We start from the raw sequence: 14343 nt of genomic DNA, 5'->3' as shown, positions 1-14343 counted from the left end.
GTCATCTATAGTCTCTTCACTCTGTCCAGCTTAATAAGTCATCTATAGCCTCTTCACTCTGTCCAGCTTGATAACAGTCATCTATAGTCTCTTCACTCTGTCCAGCTTGATAACAGTCATCTATAGTCTCTTCACTCTGTCCAGCTTGATAACAGTAATTTATAGTCTCTTCACTCTGTCCAGCTTGATGACAGTCATCTATAGTCTCTTCACTCTGTCCAACTTAATAACAGTAATCTATAGTCTCTTCACTCTGTCCAGCTTGATAACAGTCATCTATAGTCTCTTCACTCTGTCCAGCTTGATAACAGTCATTTATAGTCTCTTCACTCTGTCCAGCTTGATAACAGTCATCTATAGTCTCTTCACTCTGTCCAGCTTGATAACAGTCATCTATAGTCTCTTCACTCTGTCCAGCTTGATAAATCATCTATAGTCTCTTCACTCTGTCCAGCTTAATAAGTCATCTATAGTCTCTTCACTCTGTCCAGCTTAATAAGTCATCTATAGTCTCTTCACTCTGTCCAGCTTAATAAGTCATCTATAGCCTCTTCACTCTGTCCAGCTTTATAACAGTAATCTATAGTCTCTTCACTCTGTCCAGCTTGATAACAGTCATCTATAGTCTCTTCACTCTGTCCAGCTTGATAACAGTCATCTATAGTCTCTTCACTCTGTCCAGCTTAATAAGTCATCTATAGCCTCTTCACTCTGTCCAGCTTGATAACAGTCATCTATAGTCTCTTCACTCTGTCCAGCTTGATAACAGTCATCTATAGTCTCTTCACTCTGTCCAGCTTGATAACAGTCATTTATAGTCTCTTCACTCTGTCCAGCTTGATAACAGTCATTTATAGTCTCTTCACTCTGTCCAGCTTGATAACAGTCATCTATAGTCTCTTCACTCTGTCCAGCTTGATAAATCATCTATAGTCTCTTCACTCTGTCCAGCTTAATAAGTCATCTATAGTCTCTTCACTCTGTCCAGCTTAATAAGTCATCTATAGTCTCTTCACTCTGTCCAGCTTAATAAGTCATCTATAGCCTCTTCACTCTGTCCAGCTTTATAACAGTCATCTATAGTCTCTTCACTCTGTCCAGCTTGATAACAGTCATCTATAGTCTCTTCACTCTGTCCAGCTTGATAACAGTCATCTATAGTCTCTTCACTCTGTCCAGCTTAATAAGTCATCTATAGCCTCTTCACTCTGTCCAGCTTGATAACAGTCATCTATAGTCTCTTCACTCTGTCCAGCTTGATAACAGTCATCTATAGTCTCTTCACTCTGTCCAGCTTGATAACAGTCATCTATAGTCTCTTCACTCTGTCCAGCTTAATAAGTCATCTATAGCCTCTTCACTCTGTCCAGCTTGATAACAGTCATCTATAGTCTCTTCACTCTGTCCAGCTTGATAACAGTCATCTATAGTCTCTTCACTCTGTCCAGCTTGATAACAGTCATTTATAGTCTCTTCACTCTGTCCAGCTTGATAACAGTCATCTATAGTCTCTTCACTCTGTCCAACTTAATAACAGTAATCTATAGTCTCTTCACTCTGTCCAGCTTGATAACAGTCATCTATAGTTTCTTCACTCTGTCCAGCTTGATAACAGTCATCTATAGTCTCTTCACTCTGTCCAGCTTGATACCAGTCATCTATAGTCTCTTCACTCTGTCCAGCTTAATAAGTCATCTATAGTCTCTTTTCTCTGTCCAGCTTAATAAGTCATCTATAGTCTCTTCACTCTGTCCAGCTTGATAACAGTCATTTATAGTCTCTTCACTCTGTCCAGCTTGATAAGTCATCTGTAGTCTCTTCACTCTGTCCAGCTTGATAAATCATCTATAGTCTCTTCACTCTGTCCAGCTTGATAACAGTCATTTATAGCCTCTTTACTCTGTCCAGCTTGATAACAGTCATCTATAGTCTTTTCACTCTTTCCATCTTGATAATAGTATTTTCATCTCTTCACTCTGTCCAGCTTGATAAATCATCTATAGTCTCTTCACTCTGTCCAGCTTGATAACAGTCATCTATAGTCTCTTCACTCTGTCCATCTTGATAATAGTCATCTCGTCTCTTCACTCTGTCCAGCTTGATAACAGTCATCTATAGACTCTTCACTCTGTCCAGCTTGATAAGTCATCTGTAGTCTCTTCACTCTGTCCAGCTTGATAAATCATCTATAGTCTCTTCACTCTGTCCAGCGTGATAACAGTCATCTATAGTCTCTTCACTCTGTCCATCTTGATAATAGTCTTTTCGTCTCTTCACTCTGTCCAGCTTGATAAATCATCTATAGTCTCTTCACTCTGTCCAGCTTGATAACAGTCATCTATAGTCTCTTCACTCTGTCCAGCTTGATAACAGTCATTTATAGTCTCTTCACTCTGTCCAGCTTGATAACAGTCATTTATAGTCTCTTCACTCTGTCCAGCTTGATAACAGTCATCTATAGTCTCTACACTCTGTCCAGCTTGATAACAGTCATCTATAGTCTCTTCACTCTGTCCAGCTTTATAACAGTCATCTATAGTCTCTTCACTCTGTCCAGCTTTATAACAGTCATCTATAGTCTCTTCACTCTGTCCAGCTTGATAACAGTCATCTATAGACTCTTCACTCTGTCCAGCTTGATAAGTCATCTGTAGTCTCTTCACTCTGTCCAGCTTGATAACAGTCATTTATAGCCTCTTTACTCTGTCCAGCTTGATAACAGACATCTATAGTCTCTTCACTCTGTCCAGCTTGATAACAGTCATCTATAGTCTCTTCACTCTGTCCAGCTTTATAACAGTCATCTATAGTCTCTTTACTCCGTCCAGCTTGATAACAGTCATCTATAGTCTCTTCACTCTGTCCAGCTTGATAACAGTCATTTATAGTCTCTTCACTCTGTCCAGCTTGATAACAGTCATTTATAGTCTCTTCACTCTGTCCAGCTTGATAACAGTCATCTATAGTCTCTTCACTCTGTCCAGCTTAATAAGTCATCTATAGCCTCTTCACTCTGTCCAGCTTGATAACAGTCATCTATAGTCTCTTCACTCTGTCCAGCTTGATAACAGTCATCTATAGTCTCTTCACTCTGTCCAGCTTGATAACAGTCATCTATAGTCTCTTCACTCTGTCCAGCTTAATAAGTCATCTATAGCCTCTTCACTCTGTCCAGCTTGATAACAGTCATCTATAGTCTCTTCACTCTGTCCAGCTTGATAACAGTCATCTATAGTCTCTTCACTCTGTCCAGCTTGATAACAGTCATTTATAGTCTCTTCACTCTGTCCAGCTTGATAACAGTCATCTATAGTCTCTTCACTCTGTCCAACTTAATAACAGTAATCTATAGTCTCTTCACTCTGTCCAGCTTGATAACAGTCATCTATAGTCTCTTCACTCTGTCCAGCTTGATAACAGTCATCTATAGTCTCTTCACTCTGTCCAGCTTGATACCATTCATCTATAGTCTCTTCACTCTGTCCAGCTTAATAAGTCATCTATAGTCTCTTTTCTCTGTCCAGCTTAATAAGTCATCTATAGTCTCTTCACTCTGTCCAGCTTGATAACAGTCATTTATAGTCTCTTCACTCTGTCCAGCTTGATAAGTCATCTGTAGTCTCTTCACTCTGTCCAGCTTGATAAATCATCTATAGTCTCTTCACTCTGTCCAGCTTGATAACAGTCATTTATAGCCTCTTTACTCTGTCCAGCTTGATAACAGTCATCTATAGTCTTTTCACTCTTTCCATCTTGATAATAGTCTTTTCGTCTCTTCACTCTGTCCAGCTTGATAAATCATCTATAGTCTCTTCACTCTGTCCAGCTTGATAACAGTCATCTATAGTCTCTTCACTCTGTCCATCTTGATAATAGTCATCTCGTCTCTTCACTCTGTCCAGCTTGATAACAGTCATCTATAGACTCTTCACTCTGTCCAGCTTGATAAGTCATCTGTAGTCTCTTCACTCTGTCCAGCTTGATAAATCATCTATAGTCTCTTCACTCTGTCCAGCGTGATAACAGTCATCTATAGTCTCTTCACTCTGTCCATCTTGATAATAGTCTTTTCGTCTCTTCACTCTGTCCAGCTTGATAAATCATCTATAGTCTCTTCACTCTGTCCAGCTTGATAACAGTCATCTATAGTCTCTTCACTCTGTCCAGCTTGATAACAGTCATTTATAGTCTCTTCACTCTGTCCAGCTTGATAACAGTCATTTATAGTCTCTTCACTCTGTCCAGCTTGATAACAGTCATCTATAGTCTCTACACTCTGTCCAGCTTGATAACAGTCATCTATAGTCTCTTCACTCTGTCCAGCTTGATAAATCATCTATAGTCTCTTCACTCTGTCCAGCTTAATAAGTCATCTATAGTCTCTTCACTCTGTCCAGCTTAATAAGTCATCTATATTCTCTTCACTCTGTCCAGCTTAATAAGTCATCTATAGCCTCTTCACTCTGTCCAGCTTTATAACAGTCATCTATAGTCTCTTCACTCTGTCCAGCTTGATAACAGTCATCTATAGCCTCTTCACTCTGTCCAGCTTGATAACAGTCATCTATAGTCTCTTCACTCTGTCCAGCTTAATAAGTCATCTATAGCCTCTTCACTCTGTCCAGCTTGATAACAGTCATCTATAGTCTCTTCACTCTGTCCAGCTTGATAACAGTCATCTATAGTCTCTTCACTCTGTCCAGCTTGATAACAGTCATCTATAGTCTCTTCACTCTGTCCAGCTTAATAAGTCATCTATAGCCTCTTCACTCTGTCCAGCTTGATAACAGTCATCTATAGTCTCTTCACTCTGTCCAGCTTGATAACAGTCATCTATAGTCTCTTCACTCTGTCCAGCTTGATAACAGTCATTTATAGTCTCTTCACTCTGTCCAGCTTGATAACAGTCATCTATAGTCTCTTCACTCTGTCCAACTTAATAACAGTAATCTATATTCTCTTCACTCTGTCCAGCTTGATAACAGTCATCTATAGTCTCTTCACTCTGTCCAGCTTGATAACAGTCATCTATAGTCTCTTCACTCTGTCCAGCTTGATACCATTCATCTATAGTCTCTTCACTCTGTCCAGCTTAATAAGTCATCTATAGTCTCTTTTCTCTGTCCAGCTTAATAAGTCATCTATAGTCTCTTCACTCTGTCCAGCTTGATAACAGTCATTTATAGTCTCTTCACTCTGTCCAGCTTGATAAGTCATCTGTAGTCTCTTCACTCTGTCCAGCTTGATAAATCATCTATAGTCTCTTCACTCTGTCCAGCTTGATAACAGTCATTTATAGCCTCTTTACTCTGTCCAGCTTGATAACAGTCATCTATAGTCTTTTCACTCTTTCCATCTTGATAATAGTCTTTTCGTCTCTTCACTCTGTCCAGCTTGATAAATCATCTATAGTCTCTTCACTCTGTCCAGCTTGATAACAGTCATCTATAGTCTCTTCACTCTGTCCATCTTGATAATAGTCATCTCGTCTCTTCACTCTGTCCAGCTTGATAACAGTCATCTATAGACTCTTCACTCTGTCCAGCTTGATAAGTCATCTGTAGTCTCTTCACTCTGTCCAGCTTGATAAATCATCTATAGTCTCTTCACTCTGTCCAGCGTGATAACAGTCATCTATAGTCTCTTCACTCTGTCCATCTTGATAATAGTCTTTTCGTCTCTTCACTCTGTCCAGCTTGATAAATCATCTATAGTCTCTTCACTCTGTCCAGCTTGATAACAGTCATCTATAGTCTCTTCACTCTGTCCAGCTTGATAACAGTCATTTATAGTCTCTTCACTCTGTCCAGCTTGATAACAGTCATTTATAGTCTCTTCACTCTGTCCAGCTTGATAACAGTCATCTATAGTCTCTACACTCTGTCCAGCTTGATAACAGTCATCTATAGTCTCTTCACTCTGTCCAGCTTTATAACAGTCATCTATAGTCTCTTCACTCTGTCCAGCTTTATAACAGTCATCTATAGTCTCTTCACTCTGTCCAGCTTGATAACAGTCATCTATAGACTCTTCACTCTGTCCAGCTTGATAAGTCATCTGTAGTCTCTTCACTCTGTCCAGCTTGATAACAGTCATTTATAGCCTCTTTACTCTGTCCAGCTTGATAACAGACATCTATAGTCTCTTCACTCTGTCCAGCTTGATAACAGTCATCTATAGTCTCTTCACTCTGTCCAGCTTTATAACAGTCATCTATAGTCTCTTTACTCCGTCCAGCTTGATAACAGTCATCTATAGTCTCTTCACTCTGTCCAGCTTGATAACAGTCATTTATAGTCTCTTCACTCTGTCCAGCTTGATAACAGTCATTTATAGTCTCTTCACTCTGTCCAGCTTGATAACAGTCATCTATAGTCTCTACACTCTGTCCAGCTTGATAACAGTCATCTATAGTCTCTTCACTCTGTCCAGCTTTATAACAGTCATCTATAGTCTCTTCACTCTGTCCAGCTTTATAACAGTCATCTATAGTCTCTTCACTCTGTCCAGCTTGATAACAGTCATCTATAGACTCTTCACTCTGTCCAGCTTGATAAGTCATCTGTAGTCTCTTCACTCTGTCCAGCTTGATAACAGTCATTTATAGCCTCTTTACTCTGTCCAGCTTGATAACAGACATCTATAGTCTCTTCACTCTGTCCAGCTTGATAACAGTCATCTATAGTCTCTTCACTCTGTCCAGCTTTATAACAGTCATCTATAGTCTCTTTACTCCGTCCAGCTTGATAACAGTCATCTATAGTCTCTTCACTCTGTCCAGCTTGATAACAGTCATTTATAGTCTCTTCACTCTGTCCAGCTTGATAACAGTCATTTATAGTCTCTTCACTCTGTCCAGCTTGATAACAGTCATCTATAGTCTCTTCACTCTGTCCAGCTTAATAAGTCATCTATAGCCTCTTCACTCTGTCCAGCTTGATAACAGTCATCTATAGTCTCTTCACTCTGTCCAGCTTGATAACAGTCATCTATAGTCTCTTCACTCTGTCCAGCTTGATAACAGTCATCTATAGTCTCTTCACTCTGTCCAGCTTAATAAGTCATCTATAGCCTCTTCAATCTGTCCAGCTTGATAACAGTCATCTATAGTCTCTTCACTCTGTCCAGCTTGATAACAGTCATCTATAGTCTCTTCACTCTGTCCAGCTTGATAACAGTCATTTATAGTCTCTTCACTCTGTCCAGCTTGATAACAGTCATCTATAGTCTCTTCACTCTGTCCAACTTAATAACAGTAATCTATAGTCTCTTCACTCTGTCCAGCTTGATAACAGTCATCTATAGTCTCTTCACTCTGTCCAGCTTGATAACAGTCATCTATAGTCTCTTCACTCTGTCCAGCTTGATACCATTCATCTATAGTCTCTTCACTCTGTCCAGCTTAATAAGTCATCTATAGTCTCTTTTCTCTGTCCAGCTTAATAAGTCATCTATAGTCTCTTCACTCTGTCCAGCTTGATAACAGTCATTTATAGTCTCTTCACTCTGTCCAGCTTGATAAGTCATCTGTAGTCTCTTCACTCTGTCCAGCTTGATAAATCATCTATAGTCTCTTCACTCTGTCCAGCTTGATAACAGTCATTTATAGCCTCTTTACTCTGTCCAGCTTGATAACAGTCATCTATAGTCTTTTCACTCTTTCCATCTTGATAATAGTCTTTTCGTCTCTTCACTCTGTCCAGCTTGATAAATCATCTATAGTCTCTTCACTCTGTCCAGCTTGATAACAGTCATCTATAGTCTCTTCACTCTGTCCATCTTGATAATAGTCATCTCGTCTCTTCACTCTGTCCAGCTTGATAACAGTCATCTATAGACTCTTCACTCTGTCCAGCTTGATAAGTCATCTGTAGTCTCTTCACTCTGTCCAGCTTGATAAATCATCTATAGTCTCTTCACTCTGTCCAGCGTGATAACAGTCATCTATAGTCTCTTCACTCTGTCCATCTTGATAATAGTCTTTTCGTCTCTTCACTCTGTCCAGCTTGATAAATCATCTATAGTCTCTTCACTCTGTCCAGCTTGATAACAGTCATCTATAGTCTCTTCACTCTGTCCAGCTTGATAACAGTCATTTATAGTCTCTTCACTCTGTCCAGCTTGATAACAGTCATTTATATTCTCTTCACTCTGTCCAGCTTGATAACAGTCATCTATAGTCTCTACACTCTGTCCAGCTTGATAACAGTCATCTATAGTCTCTTCACTCTGTCCAGCTTGATAAAGTCATCTATAGTCTCTTCACTCTGTCCAGCTTAATAAGTCATCTATAGTCTCTTCACTCTGTCCAGCTTAATAAGTCATCTATATTCTCTTCACTCTGTCCAGCTTAATAAGTCATCTATAGCCTCTTCACTCTGTCCAGCTTTATAACAGTCATCTATAGTCTCTTCACTCTGTCCAGCTTGATAACAGTCATCTATAGTCTCTTCACTCTGTCCAGCTTGATAACAGTCATCTATAGTCTCTTCACTCTGTCCAGCTTAATAAGTCATCTATAGCCTCTTCACTCTGTCCAGCTTGATAACAGTCATCTATAGTCTCTTCACTCTGTCCAGCTTGATAACAGTCATCTATAGTCTCTTCACTCTGTCCAGCTTGATAACAGTCATCTATAGTCTCTTCACTCTGTCCAGCTTAATAAGTCATCTATAGCCTCTTCACTCTGTCCAGCTTGATAACAGTCATCTATAGTCTCTTCACTCTGTCCAGCTTGATAACAGTCATCTATAGTCTCTTCACTCTGTCCAGCTTGATAACAGTCATTTATAGTCTCTTCACTCTGTCCAGCTTGATAACAGTCATCTATAGTCTCTTCACTCTGTCCAACTTAATAACAGTAATCTATAGTCTCTTCACTCTGTCCAGCTTGATAACAGTCATCTATAGTCTCTTCACTCTGTCCAGCTTGATAACAGTCATCTATAGTCTCTTCACTCTGTCCAGCTTGATACCATTCATCTATAGTCTCTTCACTCTGTCCAGCTTAATAAGTCATCTATAGTCTCTTTTCTCTGTCCAGCTTAATAAGTCATCTATAGTCTCTTCACTCTGTCCAGCTTGATAACAGTCATTTATAGTCTCTTCACTCTGTCCAGCTTGATAAGTCATCTGTAGTCTCTTCACTCTGTCCAGCTTGATAAATCATCTATAGTCTCTTCACTCTGTCCAGCTTGATAACAGTCATTTATAGCCTCTTTACTCTGTCCAGCTTGATAACAGTCATCTATAGTCTTTTCACTCTTTCCATCTTGATAATAGTCTTTTCGTCTCTTCACTCTGTCCAGCTTGATAAATCATCTATAGTCTCTTCACTCTGTCCAGCTTGATAACAGTCATCTATAGTCTCTTCACTCTGTCCATCTTGATAATAGTCATCTCGTCTCTTCACTCTGTCCAGCTTGATAACAGTCATCTATAGACTCTTCACTCTGTCCAGCTTGATAAGTCATCTGTAGTCTCTTCACTCTGTCCAGCTTGATAAATCATCTATAGTCTCTTCACTCTGTCCAGCGTGATAACAGTCATCTATAGTCTCTTCACTCTGTCCATCTTGATAATAGTCTTTTCGTCTCTTCACTCTGTCCAGCTTGATAAATCATCTATAGTCTCTTCACTCTGTCCAGCTTGATAACAGTCATCTATAGTCTCTTCACTCTGTCCAGCTTGATAACAGTCATTTATAGTCTCTTCACTCTGTCCAGCTTGATAACAGTCATTTATAGTCTCTTCACTCTGTCCAGCTTGATAACAGTCATCTATAGTCTCTACACTCTGTCCAGCTTGATAACAGTCATCTATAGTCTCTTCACTCTGTCCAGCTTTATAACAGTCATCTATAGTCTCTTCACTCTGTCCAGCTTTATAACAGTCATCTATAGTCTCTTCACTCTGTCCAGCTTGATAACAGTCATCTATAGACTCTTCACTCTGTCCAGCTTGATAAGTCATCTGTAGTCTCTTCACTCTGTCCAGCTTGATAACAGTCATTTATAGCCTCTTTACTCTGTCCAGCTTGATAACAGACATCTATAGTCTCTTCACTCTGTCCAGCTTGATAACAGTCATCTATAGTCTCTTCACTCTGTCCAGCTTTATAACAGTCATCTATAGTCTCTTTACTCCGTCCAGCTTGATAACAGTCATCTATAGTCTCTTCACTCTGTCCAGCTTGATAACAGTCATTTATAGTCTCTTCACTCTGTCCAGCTTGATAACAGTCATTTATAGTCTCTTCACTCTGTCCAGCTTGATAACAGTCATCTATAGTCTCTACACTCTGTCCAGCTTGATAACAGTCATCTATAGTCTCTTCACTCTGTCCAGCTTTATAACAGTCATCTATAGTCTCTTCACTCTGTCCAGCTTTATAACAGTCATCTATAGTCTCTTCACTCTGTCCAGCTTGATAACAGTCATCTATAGTCTCTTCACTCTGTCCAGCTTTATAACAGTCATCCAAATGAAAGCTAGACAGTCAGGGAACATAAACAATTCCAAAGCAATGGATAGAGGACAATTTTTTGCGCATTTTGATGGTGAGGAAATATAATAAATTTGAAGACCGAATACAGCCCGCAAGGCAACATGAGTTTAATACCACAGAGAATGGGAAGCTTGGCAGCAACGCCAGTGCAGTTAACCTGTTACTGTCCAAATTATAAAAGTGTGTGTGTGTGTGTGTGTGTGTACTATTGCCGAGTCACAGCTAATTTTCTCCAACAACCAGAGAACCAAAGTTTACAAGTATTCCCACATAAATATCTCCACACCACGTCTTCAGATGAGAAGAGAGAGAGAGAGAGAGAGCGATGAAGGAGGAGAATGTACTTAGTCTCTTGTCGCCTATCCTCCCTGACACTTGTGCCAAACAGTGTTAAAGCTGAATAAGGAATGTATTATTTGCGGTGTGCCAGAGAACATTTTAATAAGGCAATCATTTTGGCAACAAGAAGATCTCTGCAATCCATCCTCCATGAATGCAATTTACATATGTTTACCAAAGTCACGGTGGTATTTATGAGTGGGGGATGGTGTTCGCATGTGTGTGTGTGTGTGTGTGTGTATTGCTCTTACATGTCATGAAAGCCAATAGTTGTTGATATAATGTCTTACTGTAGACACCTTTAGAGACATATCTGGCATGCTGATCTATATAAAACGTCATATCATTTTGCTTGTCTCCGGTAACGTTGCTGTTAAATGAGAACATGATGGCTAGCTAGTGTAAAGGAAGTCACGCTGCTTGATTAGCGCGTACTTCCTCCTGATTCGGCCCATACCTGGTGCAAACTCGAGACCTCTGCCTTGCTAACACACGTGACCACCCTCCTGAAGTGTCTTACTAGTTGGCGCCACTTGAAAAGCTAGCTATTCGCTGGCGCAAGTGGGGACACTTAAGGCTGAGGAGTAAGTTTCACGCATCCCCATGTGCTACACATGCATTATAGGTAGCAAAGCTACAAGACAGCAAAATGGAACTGCTCACTTCTGATGTCCCCCAAGGCTCGTTGGTAGGCCCTCTCCTCTTCTCTCTGTACACCAAGTCACTCAGTTTGTTTCAGTGGCTGGGAACTGCTCACTACTGATGTCCCCCAAGGCTCGGTGGTAGGCCCTCTCCTTTTCTCTCTGTACACCAAGTCATTCAGTTTGTTTCAGTGGCTGGGAACTGCTCACTACTGATGTCCCCCAAGGCTCGGTGGTAGGCCCTCTCCTTTTCTCTCTGTACACCAAGTCACTCAGTTTGTTTCAGTGGCTGGGAACTGCTCACTACTGATGTTCCCCAAGGCTCGGTGGTAGACCCTCTCCTCTTCTCTCTATACACCAAATCACTCAGTTTGTTTCAGTGGCTGGGAACTGCTCACTACAGATCTCCCCCAAGGCTCGTTGGTAGGCCCTCTCGTTCTTCTCTCTGTACACAAAGTCACTCAGTTTGTTTCAGTGGCTGGGAACTGCTCACTACTGATGTCCCCCAAGGCTCGGTGGTAGGCCCTCTCCTCTTCTCTCTATACACCAACTCGCTCATTTTGTTTCAGTGGCTGGGAACGGACACCTTTTCCTTTTTTCTAAATGACCAGCTAGAACGTTGAGGATGACTTTTGTTCTAATGTCAGTTCTCTGACTGTTCCTGGTGGAATCCTAATGCATAATGTAGTTGGAATGTCCTGGTGTGAATATCACACAGACTCTCTTCAGACACCTAGCACGCCACATGCACACACAAACACACACACACACATCTCTCCCCTGACACTCGTGTCACTGTGTCCTCACAAGAGTGATGCATGATGGGATTGCTACTGTAATTACCCATCCTGCCCCTGGGTTTTTCCGACAGCCCGTCACTCCTTTTGTCAACATCATTACCAGGGCTGGCTGGAACTGTGTGTGTGTGTGTGTGTGTGTGTGTGTGTGTGTGTGTGTGTGTGTGTGTGTGTGTGTGTGTGTGTGTGTGTGTGTGTGTGTGTGTGTGTCTAATGGCAATATATCTCTCCCCCCTCCTCCCTATTTTTCTTTACTTTCCATCTATCCTTGTCCTCTTGCATCCTCACACTTTCAATCTCCCTATTTCTTCCCTTTCTCCATCTCTTCTCTCCCTCCATCCATCCGTCTCTCTTCAGTCATCCCTGGAGTTTCATTGCGTTGAAAGGCAACACGTCCTCTGCAGTGGAGGATCATGCTATCTATCAAGGTGAACCTCTCTCTCATCTCTCTCTCCTTTCTCTACCCTCATCTCTCCTTATCTTTCCCTCAACCTCTCCCTCACAATGTCTCTCTTTCTCTCCCTTTCACCCACCTCCCTCTCTCCCTTTACTTCTCTCCATATCTTACTTTCTAGAGTACCTCTCCCCCTTCTCTCTCTCTCTTACTTTTTAGAGTACCTTTCCCCCTTCTCTCTCTCTCTCGTACTTTCTAGAGTTTCTCTCCCCTTCTCTCTCTCTCTCTTACTTTCTAGAGTTTCTCTCCCCCTTCTCTCTCTCTCTCTTACTTTCTAGAGTACCTCTCCCCCTTCTCTCTCTCTCTTACTTTCTAGAGTTTCTCTCCCCCTTCTCTCTCTCTCTCTTACTTTCTAGAGTTTCTCTCCCCCTTCTCTCTCTCTCTCTTACTTTCTAGAGTACCTCTCCCCCTTCTCTCTCTCTCTCTTACTTTCTAGAGTTTCTCTCCCCCTTCTCTCTCTCTCTCTTACTTTCTAGAGTATCTCTCCCCTTCTCTCTCTCTCTCTTACTTTCTAGAGTTTCTCTCCCCCTTCTCTCTCTCTCTCTTACTTTCTAGAGTTTCTCTCCCCTTCTCTCTCTCTCTCTCTTACTTTCTAGAGTTTCTCTCCCCCTTCTCTCTCTCTCTCTTACTTTCTAGAGTATCTCTCCCCCTTCTCTCTCTCTCTCTTACTTTCTAGAGTACCTTTCCCCCTTCTCTCTCTCTCTCTTACTTTCTAGAGTTTCTCTCCCCCTTCTCTCTCTCTCTCTCTCTCTCTCTTACTTTCTAGAGTTTCTCTCCCCTTCTCTCTCTCTCTCTCTCTTACTTTCTAGAGTGTCTCTCCCCCTTCTCGCTCTCTTACTTTTTGAGTATCTCTACCCTTCTCTCTCTCTCTCTTACTTTGTAGAGTACCTCTCCCCCTTCTCTCTCTCTCTTACTTTCTAGAGTATCTCTCCCCTTCTCTCTCTCTCTCTTACTTTCTAGAGTATCTCTCCCCCTTCTCTCTCTCTCTCTCTTACTTTCTAGAGTACCTCTCCCCCTTCTCTCTCTCTCTCTTACTTTCTAGAGTATCTCTCCCCTTCTCTCTCTCTCTCTTACTTTCTAGAGTATTTCGCCCCTTCTCTCCCTCTCTTACTTTCTAGAGTATCTCTCCCCTTCTCTCTCTCTCTCTTACTTTCTAGAGTATCTCTCCCCCTTCTCTCTCTCTCTCTTACTTTCTAGAGTATCTCTCCCCTTCTCTCTCTCTCTCTCTCTCTCTTACTTTCTAGAGTATCTCTCCCCCTTCTCTCTCTCTCTCTTACTTTCTAGTGTCTCTCCCCCTTCTCTCTCTCTCTCTCTCTCTCTTACTTTCTAGAGTATCTCTCCCCCTTCTCTCTCTCTCTCTCTCTTACTTTCTAGAGTACCTCTCCCCCTTCTCTCTCTCTCTCTTACTTTCTAGAGTATTTCGCCCCTTCTCTCCCTCTCTTACTTTCTAGAGTATCTCTCCCACTACTCTGCTGACTCGTGTGTGTGTGTGTGTGTGTGTGTGTGTGTGTGTGTGTGTGTGTGTGTGTGTGTGTGTGTGTGTGTGTGTGTGTGTGTGTGTGAGAACAGGGACCAAAGCTTCCTCGGAGGCTCGTAGTTCACGCA

General features: G+C 41.4%; 1 protein-coding gene across 2 annotated transcripts in view; it reads left to right on the top strand.

Annotated features, from left to right (window-relative positions):
* Nucleotides 1–14343, top strand: part of LOC106587725 (cell migration-inducing and hyaluronan-binding protein) — a 177594-nt gene that overhangs the window by 97582 nt on the left and 65669 nt on the right. For both annotated transcript variants that reach the window (XM_045708740.2, XM_045708746.2), the window contains exons 7-8: nucleotides 12642–12712; nucleotides 14308–14343. The exon at nucleotides 14308–14343 is cut by the window's right edge and continues 60 nt beyond it. In XM_045708740.2, coding sequence (XP_045564696.1) covers nucleotides 12642–12712; nucleotides 14308–14343 — 107 coding nt within the window. The remainder of the gene's footprint in view (nucleotides 1–12641; nucleotides 12713–14307) is intronic.

This window comes from Salmo salar, chromosome 26 (genome assembly GCF_965601325.2).
Source record: "Salmo salar chromosome 26, fSalSal1, whole genome shotgun sequence".
NCBI classification, from domain to species: Eukaryota; Metazoa; Chordata; class Actinopteri; order Salmoniformes; family Salmonidae; genus Salmo; species Salmo salar.
This window is presented reverse-complemented; position numbering and strand designations above follow the sequence as displayed.